The sequence below is a fragment of the Rhododendron vialii genome, chromosome 2a (genome assembly GCF_030253575.1).
Source record: "Rhododendron vialii isolate Sample 1 chromosome 2a, ASM3025357v1".
Taxonomy (NCBI): Eukaryota; Viridiplantae; Streptophyta; class Magnoliopsida; order Ericales; family Ericaceae; genus Rhododendron; species Rhododendron vialii.
The window spans coordinates 13,085,982-13,103,168 of NC_080558.1; the positions used below are offsets into that span (position 1 = coordinate 13,085,982).

A 17,187-nucleotide genomic window follows, 5' to 3' on the forward strand; every position below is an offset into this window, starting at 1 on the left:
TCTTAGGGGAGATTTTGTGGATTCTGTAGGCCACCCACCGCCCAACAAAGTGTAGAGCTAGCGGTAAATCCGGCCATCCATTTCTGCACGAACAAGTCAAATTTAATCCGAACTCTTACAAATTTTGAACCTTCTATTGTTCGGATGGTCAAATCAACCGCGGCACACGTTGTTGTTGTGAATTACAATAGGCTAATAGCGGTTAATAGCATTTGAATAATTTTGGGCCTCTCTTCTTGCCTCCCAGAGGCTTCCAAGGGAAGGGAAGACCAATAGCCACCATAGTCAAGTCTATGGGGGGCAGAATGATGGTGATAATTGACTGAAAGCTTCCAATTCTTCCCAAATGCCGTGTAGTAATTGTTTTTGGTAATGTAAGGTGTTTCGGGTCAACTCACGCACACCTCGGGCTAATCTCTACAGCTCCTCCCACAACCGTTTCACACATTTTTGGACGGTGATTTTTTTTTTTTTTTTGTCTTGACTAATTTTAACATGTTGATTTGTAATATTTCATCGCGTTTTCGGTAAGGAATATTTTAACATGATGTTGGTTTGTATTGTGGTCCCACAGGGTTAGTCGAGATGCGAATAAACTAGTCCGGACAACTGTTTATTAAAAAAAAGAAAGAAATAGAAAATCAAGAGTATTGGAAGCAAGGCTCTTCTCATGAAAAGTAACCATGTCTTACTATGTACTAGTAGTATATAGACGGATAATATTGATTGATGGATCGATAGATTTCAAAGTCGAAAAAACTTAAGTGTAGCACGTGGCGCTCTCGAGGCTCTCTTTCACGAGAAGTCCCACAGCCAAACGACACAGTACTAGAGATAGATCCTAGCCGCGAATTATGCGCACGCGAGGCGTGTGAAACTCAAATAACCTAAAAATGAATCAGGGAATTAAAAGGCATACGTACATTGAAGAAATGAGATGAAGAAGGGGAAAAAAAGACACAGAGCACTCTGTTTGGTTCATGTTTTTGAATTGAAAATTTTGAGTTAAAATGTAAGAATATGTAATTGAATGAATTATTTTAAAAATGAGTGAAACCCTGACTACTGTAGCTAGAAAAGAAAAAAGGGGAAAAGGGGCGGCTGGGGATACAGAGAAGAATCTCTGCATTTTCTCTACCCGGTTCATCTCTCTCTCTCTCTCTCTTTCTCTCCCTCTCTCCAATTACGTCTTCCCAACCCATCTGACACACATTCTTCTCTCTCCGGACATAGCTTTCTCTTTAAAATCAAGTATTCCAAATTATAATCAGTTTGAATGGATGAGAAGATTTTATTTTATTTATCATTTAATTCTAAAGGGTCATAGTTAAATTTTGATTCTAGGACTCTCGTTGGTTAGACCTAAAAGATATTTGATTCTACGATTTTCTTAGGGTTAATCAACGAGAGCCCTATAGTTAAAATTTAATTATGACCCTTTAAAATTAAATGATAAATAAAATAAAATTTTCTCACCCATTCAAACGGATTGTAATTTGAAACACTTGATTTTAGAGAGAAAGCTATGTCCGAAGAGAGAATAACATTAATGTGACTCATCCTTTATTAACTAATACCCCATCTTTTTCCCCTCGTCCAAACGGGCAAATTTTCGATTAACACCTTGAAAAGCTGGGGAAAGGACAGAAGTGATGGGGATCATTTTACTGTACACTCAATGATTCAATAGTAAAATTTTAAAGTAAAAAAGGCCTTTGCCGGCCTTGGAAATCTCTCTCGGGCACATAGTTGTTCTACTCGACGAATTCTACAAAGTGAACGATTCCGATCATCGGAGCAAGACCGGGGTGGGCTCGGGGACCGCAGCGTGCTGTTGTGCCTCATTTTGGGGCCCACCCCGGTCTTGCTCTGATAATTGGAATCGTTCACTTTGTAGAGCTCATCGAGTAGAACAACTATGCAAAAAATCAGTTTAATTGGATATCATTAAGTGCCTGATTGGAGCCCATATAACTCTCAGTTCATGGGTTACAGTGAATTTGATCCAATGTTTCGGATCCATTCTTTTCAAGATACAAAGGTTCCGATCAGGCACTTAATGGTATCCAATTAAGCTGATTTTTTACATAGTTGTTCTACTCGACAAACTCTACAAAGTGAACGATTCCGATCATCGGAGCGAGACCGGGATGAGCCCCAATATGAGGCACAACAGCACACTGCTGTCCCCTTGGGGACAGCAGCCCCCCTCCGTCCTTCAAAAACTTGTTTTAGAAATAACTTTCAAATTGTCTTTCTATTTTTGCAGAGGAAAGGGACAATTAGGCTCCGTTTCGGAAACCTTCTTAAAAAATAAGTACTTATTTTGCCACTTCTAATTCAAAAATAAGAATGGGCATTCCATAAAATCCTTCTTAAAAAATTCATTTCACATTTTCAAACTCAAAAATAATGTAAATGAAAAAAAAATCAATTTTTTTGCACCGTATTAAAGATCTCAATGAGATCTATCAAACAAGATCCATAGTAGTAGAAAAATTATTTGCGTAAACACATGATTTTTGAGCTTGAAGTTGCCTTATACAAAAAAAAGGACTGTTGCTATGACAATGGGCGCCGGCGGAGGGAAATCGTATCGGCGGCTGCGCCGGGCCGTCTTCGGCCACCGGACGGCCGATTCGAGCCGTCCAAAAATTCTAAAAAAAAAAACCAAGGGGGCTTTAACGGGAATCAACGGCATCCGAGGTGTGCAGGGTGCTTGATCCGAGCACCTATTTTCCGTGTATATACGCCCGGCGCGGCCGCCGGTACGATTTCCTTCCCACCGCCCATTGGTACCTATATAAATTCTACCAAAATAATTACCCTCCTTCTTATTTTCCGGAACAACCCTTCTTATTCAACAAAAAATAAGTTCTTTTTTTTGTTTTTGGAACCCAGCCTTTGTGCAGGTTTTTTTTTTGAAAGGATCAATTATTAGTGCTGTTCAAGAAACGGATCCGAGGGCTTTGCTGCCCAGAGGGGGCAGCAGCCCCTACCCATACCCTCAAAACGACGTCGTTTCGAGGGTAAACTGTTGAGCAGAGACAAAACGTTGCCGTTTTGGTGGGTAAAAAATTTCTTACCTTCCGTTTGTAATCCTATGAAGCAGAAACATGATTATGAGAGCTTTAAAGACAAAATTTGATTATGTCTCTTTAGAATAATATGATCAAAATAATAAGATCTTCACACCCGTTCAAACGGATTAAAAATTGGAGTACTTAATTTTTTAACCATGTTTTTTAATATATAAATGGTCTTAAAAAAATTAAGTATTTAAATTTTCACTCCATTTAAATCGGTGCAAAAATCTTATTACTCTGATCATATTATTCTAAAGGGTCATAATTAATTTTTTATCTTTAGGACTCTCATATTAAGTAGATGTTCTTTATTTAGGATCCTGTAGAGTAGAAATTTGATTATGAGAGCACTATAGACAAAAATTAATTATGACTTTTTAAAATAATATGATCAGAATAATAAGATCTTTACACCGATTTAAACGGAGTGAAAATTTGAGTACTTAATTTAATTTTTTTAAGACCATTTATATATTAAAAAAATGGTTAAAAAATTAAGTGCTCTAATTTTTAATCCGTTTGAACGGGTGTGAAAATCTTATTATTTTGATCATATTATTCTAAAGAGACATAATCAAATTTTGTCTTTAAAGCTCTCATAATCACGTTTCTGCTTCATAGGATTACAAACGGAAGGTAAGAAATTTTTTACCCACCAAAACGGCAACGTTTTGTCTCTGCTCAACAGTTTACCTTCAAAACGACGTCGTTTTGAGAGTGTGGGTAGAGGCTGCTGCCCCTCTTTGCAGCATAGCCCCCGGATCCGAAAGAAACTGTGTTCTCATTCATGCATGAAGCCAGCATCTTCTTCGCGTAAACTTGAAAGTCAAATCCGTACGCCATATTATAATATATATATATATAGATAGATACGGATTTCAAAATTCAAGGCAATGCTATAGTGAACACGTTTTGCGTACAACGTGTCGTTGTTGCATTGTAGAACATGATCTGCTACTTGGCGAATTGCATTGCGAGAATGTGCTCTGTTACGTGACAGATGGAACACATCTATCAGTACATTAGTGAGATAACACATTACACATGGTACCCGAGATGTTGTCATCAAGACCCTGTTTGGTTTGGGTTTTGAGAGAGGTTTTTAAATGTAATAAGTAGAGAGATATATAAAAAAAATTCATTAGAGACCGTGCAGAGGTTTTGAGTTCTTTAAACTACTAGTGATGTATACTATATATAGATACACACTATTATTTGTATCTCCGTGTGTGTGTGGAGAGAGAGAGAGAGAAGCTAGCATGGCTCAATCATCTGCAAGTTCATTCGTCCTCCCTCTGAAATCGTCTCTCCACATTCAAGGTGTGGTTTCCCTTGACTAATTTCATCCCTTCTTATCGGATTTTGCATTTTACAATTCTTTCTTCAAAGTCACTAACTTAAATACTTTTATGGCTTGTTTTGGTTTATGTATTTAATTAATGTAGTATTCACTAAGTGATCTAGTGTGCACATTTCCAATCATAACTAATAGTAGTACCCAGTGTTCTAATAGTCAGCCGTCTAATTTTGGCTTAGCTAGGCACTAAACGGTGGTCCAACGCCTAGATTAGACAGCCGATGAGTCGGCGCCTAAGCACTAGGCGCTCCTTTTCCGCCCGACGTAGAACATTTGTTAGTACCCTAATACAGTATCCAAATTCCTATGTCTCTGCTCCTTTGGCAATCTTTGAATTTCTTGCACTTATGCAGGAGGGGGCTCTGTCACACAACTTCAACTCCCAGCTGCAAAGCGGATTCAAAATCCTAAACATCGGCAAAGCTTGAAGAACCCTTCGAGCGAGAGAAAAACAACTATATGGTGCAAGTTGTCGGAAAGCAAGTACCCCTCGGAAGAACCCGAGGATGAGCATGTCGAAGGATCGTTTCGAAAGCGTGATGTTTGGAAGCAATTGAACGGCTTGTACAAGTTTTCGCGTCCATACGTCGTTATGAACACTGTGAGTACTTCCCTGAGTTCGTTCAATTCTGCAACTAGAAAATTCGAGAGAAATAGTTGTACCAAGAACACTAAAAATACAATGGGCAGATACCACATTAATACACATTTTGTGCGACTTTCGATCTAGAATGACATGAACATGTACTTTTAATGATGCCCCACTACATTTGAATTCTGGCTCCGCCACCAACAGAGTGTGTAGATCAGACTTTTTTTTAGCTCGACAAACTAAGGAATTTATTAGTCTTTGAAAGAGGATGATAATCATCCAAACGACACGTTAGAGTGAGAAGAAGTTTGCTTCGAGTTCGGCTTATATGAGTTTACCCGCTTTGTCTGATCAGCTTGTAGCAATACCATCAATTTCTCTTCTACCGTTGAAATCAACTGCCGATCTTTCTCTTCCGTTCGTTGCGGGTTTATTCCAGGTAAGTTTTAGTAGTTAACGAAGCCTAGTTTCATTTGACTTGTTACTATCAAGGTTCTGAATACGGCACCGGCTGCTAGAGTATCGGTTTTTCTACCGGTACGAGATTCAAAACCTTGTGTGTTACAGTAGTGAACATCTGCCGTTCCTATCGCAGGCATTAGTGCCATCAATAATGATGAACCTCTACGCGGTGGGACTTAATCAGCTGACTGATGTAGAAATAGACATGGTAACCGAACACTTACAGAGAGATCAAAACGTCCAATATTGACAGATAAATTTTCCCATGTAGCATGTATCAAAGTTGTCAAATCCGTTCCGTACCGGCCGGTACCGGCCGGTACGTACCGTACCGGTGCGTAAACGGAACGCAAAAAGTCATGTTCCGTTCCGGTTGAAATACCGGCCTGTTCCGGCCAATACCGGGTGTACCGGACAATACCGGCCTGTTCCGGACATATTCCGGTGTTCCGGCCGGTACAAAATTACCCTCTTTTTTATTTTTTTTATTTTTTTTTTACATTTTATTTATGTTTATACTTAAAATATGGTAGATATATATTAAATATATATATAAAATATTAATTGCGGTAAATCCGGAACGGTACCGGGATACAGCCCGGTACCGGTACGTACCATTCCAGTAGTGAAAACGGTACGCTGGCCAGTACGGTATTGACAACTTTGGTATGTATTAATTCTACTTTTCTTTTGGTTGCCTGTATTTAGCTTATTGTTTTCTGTATCTAGGTGAACAAACCTTATCTTCCGCTAGTGTCCGGGGAAATTTCAACGGAGTTTGGAATAGCGATTACCTCCACATATCTCTTAACGGTTCGTAAATCCTGTTGCCAGGAAGATAAACGTTCAAGTCTCAAACAACAACCGGACTTTTGCCAGTAGCAGCACTCGAAGAGTTCTTGTATACTCTTTGAAGCTCTATCAACGCGTTTCTTTTCATGTTGTGCTGATTTAATGTTTTTATCATATTTCAGAGTTTCGCAATGGGAGTCATATTTCAATCCCCACCATTGCTTTCTGCCCTTCTTGTAAGGTTTCTACTGATGACTGCATATTCTGTTCAGGTAAATTGCACCCCTTCTCTCTCCATATTCACCTATTGGTAATCACAGGAGTTCACTTTCGAACAAATTTTTGTTCCCAAAAAAAAAAAAAAACACTTTGGAACTTATTAACACAAACCATGAATGTGGAGCGTCGATCTGTTACAACATAAGAAGCTATTGCTATTTCAAGATAAAGATTAATAGGATGACAACTCCAAAGCTGTCTATCCGCAAGAGCTTCACAATTTGGTGATGACAATACAACTAGCTTGAGCTTCAAGCACTCAATTTCTTGGACCCGACGAACAGGGAATTTCCCCAAGTCCTCCGTATGAAAGCCATCCTCGTTACATCCCAATGTGAATAACAGAACAGTCATGGAATAACAAACAACAATACCACAACACAACAAAGCCGTTCCTAGCCAAGAAAAGAAATTGAAGCTACAAGAATACACATTAAAAAACAAAAAACTTCAATTGAAATCAAGCCCCAGAAGTGCCTTCAAAAGCCCTAGGAGATGAAGTGTTGAAGAGCATCAGGCTTTGGTATCCAAAGTGAAACGGATACTAGTTTGAATCGTGAGTATCTAGATAGAAACATGGTTAGCCGGTAAACAGTTGAGTACTGCTACACAGAGTTTAATTTGCAGGATTAGAGCTTGGATGTTACTTCGCTATCAAGTATCAACAACAAAATAAATTCGGACCATCAGTGTATGTACTCAACACCACTAAAAACATGAATAGTAGCCCATTAGACGGCAAAAGAAATGGCTAGAAGCCCCGTACATAATGTAGAAGAGTAGTAGCAAGAACTAGAAAGCTGGAACTCGAACATTAATTCAACAATAAGTTCAAATGGATGAGGGCAATGCAGCAACAAATCTTTCAAATACAACGGGGTTGTCATCATCAAATTCGAAGTTGAAGGAAGATCTTTACTAAACAAGTTGAGATGAATAGCATCGACAAATAGGTGGCACGGTCGCGGAGGCTACGGTGGGCAAAGGGAAGAAATTTAGGTTAATCTGGTAGATAAAGAACATTCACTTGAATGGAATGTCAAACCGTCATTTGGTTCGTTAAAAGAAAATGATAGAATGCACAATACGAATCAAATCTTCATTTAATATTTTAGGTGGCTGGGCCTTCCACCATTGTAGGACACAGTGGGTAAAGGTAATAAATTGAGGCTAATAAACTTAAGGTTGTGTTGGGTTCACTAGAATGGAATGTTCAACCCATCATTTGGTTTTTTAAAAGAAAATGACATAATGCACATTACGAATGGAATCACCGATCAACAATTTAGGTGAATTGCCCTTCCATTGCTAAGCCAAGGAATGACGATAGTGTTGCTTTCCTAAATCATTCTAGACACCTAGACACTACCTTCTTACCGGAATCATTAATACCACTTGCACATTTCCACAATAAGACATCAATTTCGCAAGAAGTTAATGTTGTGTATGGATGAGTCTTGAGAAAAATTTTGGGATTATGAGTGGAGAGAAAAATAGAGTAATGATTGGAAGTAGGGGTAATGAGTGGGGAGAGATAAAGAGAGAAATGAGAATAATGATTGGAGATAGGGGTAATGAGTGGAGAGTAATGATTGAAAGTAGGAGTAATGAGTATTTTTTGAGTTGGACATTTTTTTCCAAAAACCAAACTGAACAAGGCATAAATTATATAAGTACAGCCTAGATGTTATGTCCAACGGGTTGCCAAACCTAAGGACGACAAGGCAGCAAGTTCTCTTGATGTGAATACTTGTATCCAAACTTATTAGTACAGAGCAGCACCAATGAAAGCCCCAAAGGTTTTAGCACAGGATTAGCAACAAGATATAGAGGATTGAGGCTAGGGATGCAAAAAATATTGCCGAACCAAAAAAACCTCAATTTGAGGCAATGAAAGTAGGAAAGAGATAGGTCACATTGGTTCCTTCCAAGTGGGTCCAAAGGGGAAGATTGTTAATGAGTGGAGATTTTTATACCGTCATTGCCAAGTGCCAATAAATGGTTCATACCAGGAACCCATATGTCCAAATATATGTCCCAACCTACAGATATGAAACCTATCTATGAGAACTCAATCATGCTTCATAGGTTAAACTCCAACCATTATGAGTCCGCCCTAGCCATTTGTGTATGATCAAGGACATAATAATATAATATTAGTTCAACATACATCACTAACCAGCGTCCTAGATACATCAACATATGTAAGTATCAAAAAAGGATATGTGGATTTGCAACCTCCAAAAACCTTTAAATATAGACGCTCATGTGATACACAAGTCATACAATTATTAATCTACAAAAGAAGGAATACAGTCATTTCTATGTTGAAATATACCTGATAACTCTTTGAACTTTCACCTCAAGAAGCTTCACAGTGTCTCCGAATCCGTCCTCCGTGATTAGGAGAGACGAGGGTTTCGATGTAGTTGCCTCCAACCGTATATTTAGTTGGAATGCCACAAACCACCATGTCCCTCAGTGTTTCCTTTTTAGGATTGTACACTACTAGTTTCTCTAGACTAGATTCATCTATTATCCCTACCCCGTTAACTTCTTCTATCATTTCAGATGTTCTCAATACAAATTCCTCTTCTGCTGCCAAATACAACACATCCTCTAAACCCATCCAGTGCTTAGTCATCGTAAATTTGGTCCACGACTCTCTTACCCCGTACTTCTTCATCATCCAAACTTCAATTACATCACCTTCAAAGGGCAAAACAACCAAACAGAGACAACTCCCAAGTACCAACGGGCCCAACTTATAATTATCAAAGGAAGTAGGCAGGGGCACTTCCCTAAAAACCTCATCCCACAAATCAAAAGCAACGACAACTTTAGAACCACTACTAGGGCTCCGCCAAAGCCAATGGAGACGCTCATTAAAATAAACGCCATGAAGAAGACCCTCTGGGATATAATGTGAATCTTGAATTCTCCTCCAAGCATCAATTTTCAGTGAATAGACAGCCCCATTATTGATGTAATCATAGCCATTAGAATCAATAATAGGACGGGTAAGGAGCATCACAACCTTGTAATCATCCGTAGACGAGTCGTAACCCAATCCATGTTGAAAAACGTGGGGATCTTCATACAAACAGAGGTCAGCCAGAGGCGATTGGGGCAGTTTCTTACATTCTCTAGTGAATGGATTCAACAAGAAGAGGCTGAGAGAAACACCTTGATCAGAAACCAGAACCAAGCCATTGCAGGAGCCCCAACCGCAGACCGGATTGCAGGAGCCCCAAACGCGGACCGGATTGCCGGGGCGTTCCCCGGGGAGCGTGAAATCAAGCTTTTCCGCGGTGGGATTCGCGGCGGCGAAGTCGACGGAGAAGAGAGCGTGGGAGCTGGTAATGAGAATGGTTTTTTGAGGCTTGTTTGGGGTACCGGATATGTGGAGGTGGGTTTCGGCGAAACCGGGGGAGGAGATTAGGGAATTCCACGAGGGTGAGACGCACTTGAATCGGCAGAGGGACTTGATGGGCAATCGATAGAGTACGTCGCCGATTATCTCCGGCGGAAGGTTTCTCCAGATGGAATGGTCGATAATGGTCTTAGTCCGCGTCATCTTCAGAAATTTGATTTGCAGATGCTTTCTGATTCAAGGGTTCTTGTGTAGGGTGAAAGAGAGGTATACGGGCAACGATCGTATGATGACGAGTCGTTAACTAGTGCTTCATGAGGTTACTGCTTCCATTAAACTTTTGAACTATTATTGTTAGGTCGTTACCTTCAAGGTCGGTCTTAGAATGAATTGAGATATGTGCAAGTTGATTTGAATATTCGATTATCAAAATAGATAAGGGGTATTTCATTTCTCGTCCGTCCGAAAAGTCTGATTGCACACAATTTAACTTGGTTCTGTCCAGTCATTGTGTTTAGGGCTCCGGAATTAGCCGAGATGTGCGCAAGCTAGCTCAGACATTCGATTATCAAAAAAGATAAGGAGTAGTTCATTTCTCATCCGAAAAGTCTGATTGCACGCAATTTAATGAGAGTTATGTCCGGTCATTATATTCAGGACTCCAAAATTAGTCGAAGTGCACACAAATTGACACGGATATCTGCTTATCAAAAAAGATAAGGAGTAGTTCATTTCTCGTCGGATAAGCCTGATTGCACACAAGTTTTTTGTGGAACTCACCCCAAATTTCACAAAGATGATTTTCGCCCAATGAAATCTAAACACTTTGCCATTTTTGATTGAACTAATTTTTTTTCGTAGACGCTTAAAAAATCAAAGAGCGGTTCATATTATTTTTATGGTATGCTCCCACAAAAAGATCTGTGCTACTGGTACCCAAAAAATGGGTACCAAAAATGTACAATGTCTTATGGGGTCCACTTTTAAGTCCTACACGAATAATTAAAATAGTTCATTAATTTTAAGATAATTTTTCGAGTGAATCCCCGAATTCTGAAAAAAAATTGAAAGATTAGATCAACAATTTACGCATACTCAATTCAGTTGATTTTTTTTTCAAAGTCACTCAAAAAAATATTTTAAAATTAATGAATGGTATGCAGTGTTTGTGTGAAATCCAAAAGTGAATCTCACATACCGTTGTACACTTTCGATACCCTTTTATTTCGGTAGCCATAGTCGAGTACGTGTATTAATATTTTTGCATATCAGATTTTGTGTGTCCAGATTACTGTCTTGGGGTACTCTACTCCTAATCATTGATTAAATTAAAAATATTTTTTGAATGGTCCCATAAAAATTAAATTAATCCAAGGCTCCGTTTGTTTGAACGTAAAATGTTTTACCTATTTTCAGGTGTTTGTTTGTGTAAAAAATAAGGAAAATATTTTACATGTAAAACATTTTCCATCAATTGGATGAAAATGATTTACCCTTAAATCTTCCGTAAGCTATTTTTCAAAATGAACCCATTGCTTTTTACTGCAATTCTCACTACTCGGTTTCCTCAATCGTTAGTCCTAACCTACGATCAATTTCAATAATCTAACATCTCTCCACAGTTTAAGCCTCTCCCTCTTTCTCTACACTATTTTGTTAATTTCTGAAAATATTTTCAAGTGCCAACCAAATATCGAAAAATAAAAGTTTGAAATTTATTTTCTGAAAAAATATTTTACATCAAAACAAACAGAGCCTAATTGTAAGGGTTAAATCCAATTTTCTAACTTTTCAAGAATCATACAAAAAGCATGAGCAATTACTCGAATGCTGAAAAATTGAAGAGCAATGCCATTGATAATATGCATTTTGACACTTGTTTAGTCACAAGCTTGGTGGGTTCCACACAAGTGAAGTGTCACTAGACTTTCCTAAAAGTAAATGATAATGCAAGGAATATGCATGTTCTAGCATATATTTTTAAAAAAAAAAAAAAAAAAACAGAACTATAGTTATCACCATTCTTCCAAACCTTTTTTCTGCAGTTTTCCGCAATTTTTTTTTAGCTTTTCGTCTTTTTTTTTTTTGGATTAATCCTCGTCTCAATAAGAGAAATAAGAAAAGTAAAAAAAAAAAAAGGACCGAAGTCCAAAAAAATCCATGTAAGACATACTTTTATACTTCTTCTGTTGAATCAGATGATTAATTCCAAAAAAAAAAAAAAATGTACGAATAGTAATCTAACAAATATCTGTCTCTATCTCTATCTATCTATAAACAAAAGAACTTAGGTTTCCTCTGTGATAAAGTACCGATGCCTGCTTGAATTTGTTGCAGCTTCCCTTACTCAGATGGAAAAGAAACGCCTTCCTCGCTGCAATATGCATATTGATTCCCAGGGCAATGGACAACGTAGCTACCTTCATACACATTCAGGTACTTACCAATCATACTCTCGTATTACGGTCCGATCCCCTCTGTCCCGAAAACGTCTATGCCGAGGGATTTTTCGGCCGTTGAATTATGCGAATTTTATTTTACGTTTTAAAACCAACGGCCTAAAAATCCATTGGCACAAAAGATCCTGTCACTCTTGTACTAAGGAGATTTCTTTGCAAGAATTTGATGGAGGTTAAATTAATCTGCAGAAATATGCGCTCGGCAGACCGATTGTGTTTACAAGATCATTGGTATTTGCAGTTGCTTTCATGAGCTTGTTCTCCACTATTATTGCTCTGTCCAAGGTAACTCGTGATTCGCAGTATATTTGTAGACCCGCGAGATGGCTTTTTAATTCTCAGCCGTTGGATTAGATCCAACGGCGTATAAGAGAGGTCCGGACCAAAGCTCCCATCCAGGAGTCCTGACTTAAAACCAACTGATATATATATGTTTATTATCCCATTCTTGTAGCGGTTAAAAAAAACGTTGTTGTAAATCTCCTATTGTAGCACTTTTTACAAGTGCTGGTAGGAAAAGCGTTGGTGTTGACCAAATTTCTTGTAGTGCGTTGGATTAGATCCAACGGCGTAGAAGAGAGGTCCGGACCAAAGCTCCCATCCGGGAGTCCTGACTTGAAAACAACTGATATATATATATATATAGAAAAATGATATTGGCACTCCAAAAATTGATGAAGGCACTCCAAAAAATAAAGGAAAGTAGCTTTGGAGTTACACTGATTTTGGAGTCCCTGCATCAATTTTTGGAGTGCCAATATCATTTTCCTTTATTATATATATATTTTCAAGTGAGGGATCTCTCATTTTGTTAAAATGAGGGACTTTCATTTCCTAATCAAATTTTGAAAATCCGAGCCGCTTAATGTGTGCAGAACTTGATTTTAAGGGTACTTGCGAGAAATCAGCAAAAAAAATGACCGGGAAGGGCTTCATCTGAGCAGTTTTTTTTGAACCGTTCAATGAAAACTGCTCGGATGAAGCCCTTCCCGGTCATTTTTTTTGCTGATTTCTCGCGAAGACCTTTAAAATCACGTTCTGATCACTTTGAGCGGCTCGGATCATCGAAATTCAATTGGAAATGGGAGTCTCGCATTTCAATAAAATGAGGGTTCCCTCACCGGAACCTAACTCATATATATATATATATATATACCAAGACATTTTAATATTTGTGACACAATATTTGGGAAGGAGAATAGTGTATTTGGGTGGCAAATTAGGCAAACTGATGTGACAACGTGTGCGAGCATACTGGGAGCGTCCGGCAGACAGCGACGAGACTTAAGGCTGCTCGCTGGTGAGCGAAAATTATGCGAGGCACCCTAAAATCTTATGACTGATAAATGTTACTAGAATATTGGCGAAGAAATTTCGTAGTGAATGGAGTTTTAAAAGATCGCGCACAAGGGGGACTGTATGGGCGTACAATGGAATATTGACCTCCAAGTAACCTAGTCAAATAAAGAAGTAAATCCTAGACAATCAAGGGGATATATACAAAAAAAAAAAAAAATGCATTGATATCCGATAAAAGTGTATTGATATTTGTGAAATTATATTAATATCGATGAGACATGCATTGATATCCGAACATATTTGGAAGTATATGTTTATTATCCTCCGCTTAGTCGGCAATAATTCACAAAAATAATGGCAAAAAATTAACTAATGCAAAAAAATTTAAATAAGAACAAATAAATAATTCAAATAAATTATTCGACCAAAATAGACAGACAGGTTTATTTACCTAGAACTAATTATTATTTTGCATTTAAATGGTGTTGTAACAGGACATAGAAGATGTGGATGGCGACAGAGAGCATGGAATTCAATCATTGGCAGTCATCCTTGGGAAAGAAAAAGTTAGCAAAACAATCCGGTTTGGCCTAATAAAAATATTGGATTTTTTTTTTTATCCTTATTCCAAAAAAATCGCTTTTTTTAGTTTTGAATCAGATTTTTGTAGATTATGTGTTCATCTTGATAGAGGAATCTATAAGGTAGGACAAAAAAATTAATCTAAGTTTTTCTAGGCCAAACCGGGTTCTGTCCGTTTTCTAACCTTTTTGCCAAAACAGTAGCTGATAAAAGGAGAGGGGCAGTAATGCTACTACATACACACCACATTTGCATAGATTCAACCACACTTCTCTCACGTACATGTAGCCCCCACGTATATATGGCGGTATGGAATTTGTGCAAATGTCTGTGTGTACCAATCGTTTCCGTTGCGGATATTCAAAAATGATCTTATGAACTTGAAAAACATTGTTTGGCGAAACCCACCTCTCCATCTTTCCTCCCACCCAAGATTTTGGCATCCAAACATAGCATTTTCTCACAAGTTTTTTTTTTTTGGGGGGGCTTGTTTGGAAAGGTATTTTGGCTTTGCATTAGCATGCTACTGATCGGATATGGATCTGCAATGGCGATTGGAGCTTCTTCTTCCTACTCAACCAGCAAGCTTGTCACCGTACGTCATACAACTCAACAAAAACCATGCCAGTAGTCAGATATATTTTTCTTTACTCTACTCTCAATATGGCTTTTTAAGGGCCTCCCTAAAAAGGCTTGAGGTCGATAGGCCTCACGCCTTAATGTTTTGTTTGCGTGAATCAAAATCATCGCGTCTCGAATAACGTAAGTTATACTACCTGGCTTCTTCTTCTTCTTCTTCTTCTTCTTTTTTTATTGTTTCAGGTGTTCGGCCACTGTGTACTAGCTTCAACTCTTTGGCTTCGAGCTTGGTCTGTCGATCTTGACAACAAGGCATCAATCAGTTCATTTTACATGCTCATATGGCAGGCAAGTGATCGAATTACGTCTGGTCAAGTAAAGAGTCGATCTAGCAAAAATTAAGTACTAACTAAAATAAGTACTTTATTTTTTGAATTAAATGTGATGTATTGATAGAGAGAAGAATGACCTGTCTCGTAAAACGGGAAATAAGTGCTTAAAAAATAAAAATCTTAGCAGAACGGGACCTAATTAATTTGTGATTTTACTTATGAAGTAGAGTAAGCGGGGTTGGACTCGTCGCTCTCGATCGACTAGTCGTGAACCCTGATCTATGTCAATTAGTATTAGCTTAATTTTATTCTAAATTAATCATTTCACTTTATTCTATATATTTCGCAGCTAGTCTATGCCGAGTACCTGCTTATTCCTTTCATACGTTGAGACAAGTCGTTTCTCTGGACACCTAAAGAGCCGCCCACGATTTTGCAGCTGTATTTTTCTTGGTTTAATCTGCAGTTCTGTTAGACATTAACGTTTTCCTTCTCCTTTTTCTTTTTTCTTTTTTTTAATGTTAGTAAACATGTTTTTAGCTTATAATGGTCCGAGGTGAGAACAATAATAAAAACTATTTTAATTCTCCTAATATTGACTTTTTCTAGCATTGAGGAAATCTAATGTTGATGCGGATGTAGTGACCCTCACTGTATTTCAGAGAACACTCCGTAGTGTGGTTGGTTCCTTATTCTCCTTCTTAAGGGAGAGATCCTGAGTTCGAGTCCTTATGGAGGAGGTGTTCGACTCCCGTTGTATTTTAAAAGAGATTTGCCGACCACATGACCTTGTTGAGATGTGCTTAAATAGGGTTCTGGCCTGGGGTGGACGAAAAGGGGTGCTGGGAGGGGTTCGAGCTTCTGCACAACTCCAAATATTCTTTTTAATTGTATACTAGTTTTCAGGTTCATTCGGGAAAGTTCTATAAAATTGGCCCTTGCATGAAAAAAAAAAATCTTGAAATAGACATATATATATGTGTGGAAAAAACGAGCTAGACCGCTGAAGAAGGTGCACCTGCCAAAGCCAACATAGGGCATAAACTCATTTTCAATGCTTTCTAATCAGTGGGCATGTCACTTGCCATGGTTCGAGGCAAGGCCGGTCCGGGGCAAGCCCCACAAGTTTTCGGGCTGGGGCAAACAAAAAAAAGAAAAACTTATGTATAAGTATAAAAATGTTTACATTAGTAGCACACAGAGTTTGATTGGTATTGTGGTCATCGACGAGCTGACAAAGCTCCGAGCTGCTGAGTTTGGATCCTGGCGCCCTACCCTCTCTATTTTTGATCTGCTCTGTTTTGCAAAAAACTACTCCTCAGATGCTCCAAAAATCTCCAAAATCAAACCACATAAAACCCCGCCAATCCATTTCCCTCCAAAGATCAAGTTTTTAATCTCTCTCTTGAAAAATATAAAAGCCCCAAAGCTTTGGGTTTTGTTCTTAACGTTGTTTGGACTTTGAATATAAATCATTTATGTTAAAATAATATTATTTCTCCCCAATTTATAATTTCAGTAGGCATTTTTTTTTATCTCAATTGAAAATGGGGCGCCGTTCCATTAAAATCATTTTTGGGCATTTGCAGCTTTTTTAATTTTCTATGTTTTTCGAGACAAGTCATTCTTCTCACATATATCAACTAAAAAGTCCAAAAAGCCAAAAAATCAAAAGTCCCAAGTTCTTGGATAATTAAAATACGATGACTCAATCGAAAATTTTGTTTCAAAAAATGCAAGGAGAAGTTGTTTTCTTTGAAGCGGATCGTGCTAATCATAAAGCACTATAACCGGAGTTTACATTTTGATGTTGATTTTATTTTATTTTATTTTATGTTATTCAAGTTAAAAGAACAATGTAATTTTGATTTTTTTTTTTTGTACTTGTATATTTTTTAATGTTGTATGACTTAATAGTAGGTGGGCAACAAAATATGAAGTTGGGCTAGGGCAACCCAAATATCGGGGCCGGCACTAGTTCGAGGCATGCATGTT

General features: G+C 38.1%; 2 protein-coding genes across 4 annotated transcripts; one reads left to right on the forward strand and one right to left on the reverse strand.

Annotated features, from left to right (window-relative positions):
• The first annotated feature begins 4,292 nt into the window (after positions 1–4,292).
• Positions 4,293–15,649, forward strand: LOC131316876 (homogentisate phytyltransferase 1, chloroplastic-like). The gene is made up of 12 exons (XM_058346377.1): positions 4,293–4,406; positions 4,797–5,044; positions 5,391–5,474; positions 5,631–5,705; positions 6,227–6,310; positions 6,472–6,561; positions 12,279–12,377; positions 12,590–12,685; positions 14,194–14,265; positions 14,781–14,876; positions 15,104–15,212; positions 15,546–15,649. The coding sequence occupies exons 1-12, from the start codon at positions 4,346–4,348 to the stop codon at positions 15,581–15,583; spliced, it is 1,152 nt and encodes a 383-aa protein (XP_058202360.1). The 5' UTR covers positions 4,293–4,345; the 3' UTR covers positions 15,584–15,649.
• LOC131316875 (F-box/kelch-repeat protein At3g06240-like) lies at positions 4,676–10,255 on the reverse strand. Of its 3 annotated transcripts, XR_009197314.1 has the most exons (3): positions 8,907–10,255; positions 4,931–5,078; positions 4,676–4,829 (listed from the first exon to the last, which is right to left on the reverse strand). XR_009197314.1 is itself a non-coding variant. In XM_058346376.1 (2 exons), the coding sequence occupies exon 1, from the start codon at positions 10,143–10,145 to the stop codon at positions 8,931–8,933; it is 1,215 nt and encodes a 404-aa protein (XP_058202359.1). In that variant the 5' UTR covers positions 10,146–10,255; the 3' UTR covers positions 6,222–7,170; positions 8,907–8,930. The 3 variants fall into 3 exon arrangements, 2 of the variants coding, with proteins under 2 accessions (XP_058202359.1, XP_058202358.1); XM_058346376.1 differs by lacking the exons at positions 4,676–4,829; positions 4,931–5,078 and adding an exon at positions 6,222–7,170; XM_058346375.1 differs by lacking the exons at positions 4,676–4,829; positions 4,931–5,078 and adding an exon at positions 6,222–7,219.
• Positions 15,650–17,187: the final 1,538 nt, after the last annotated feature.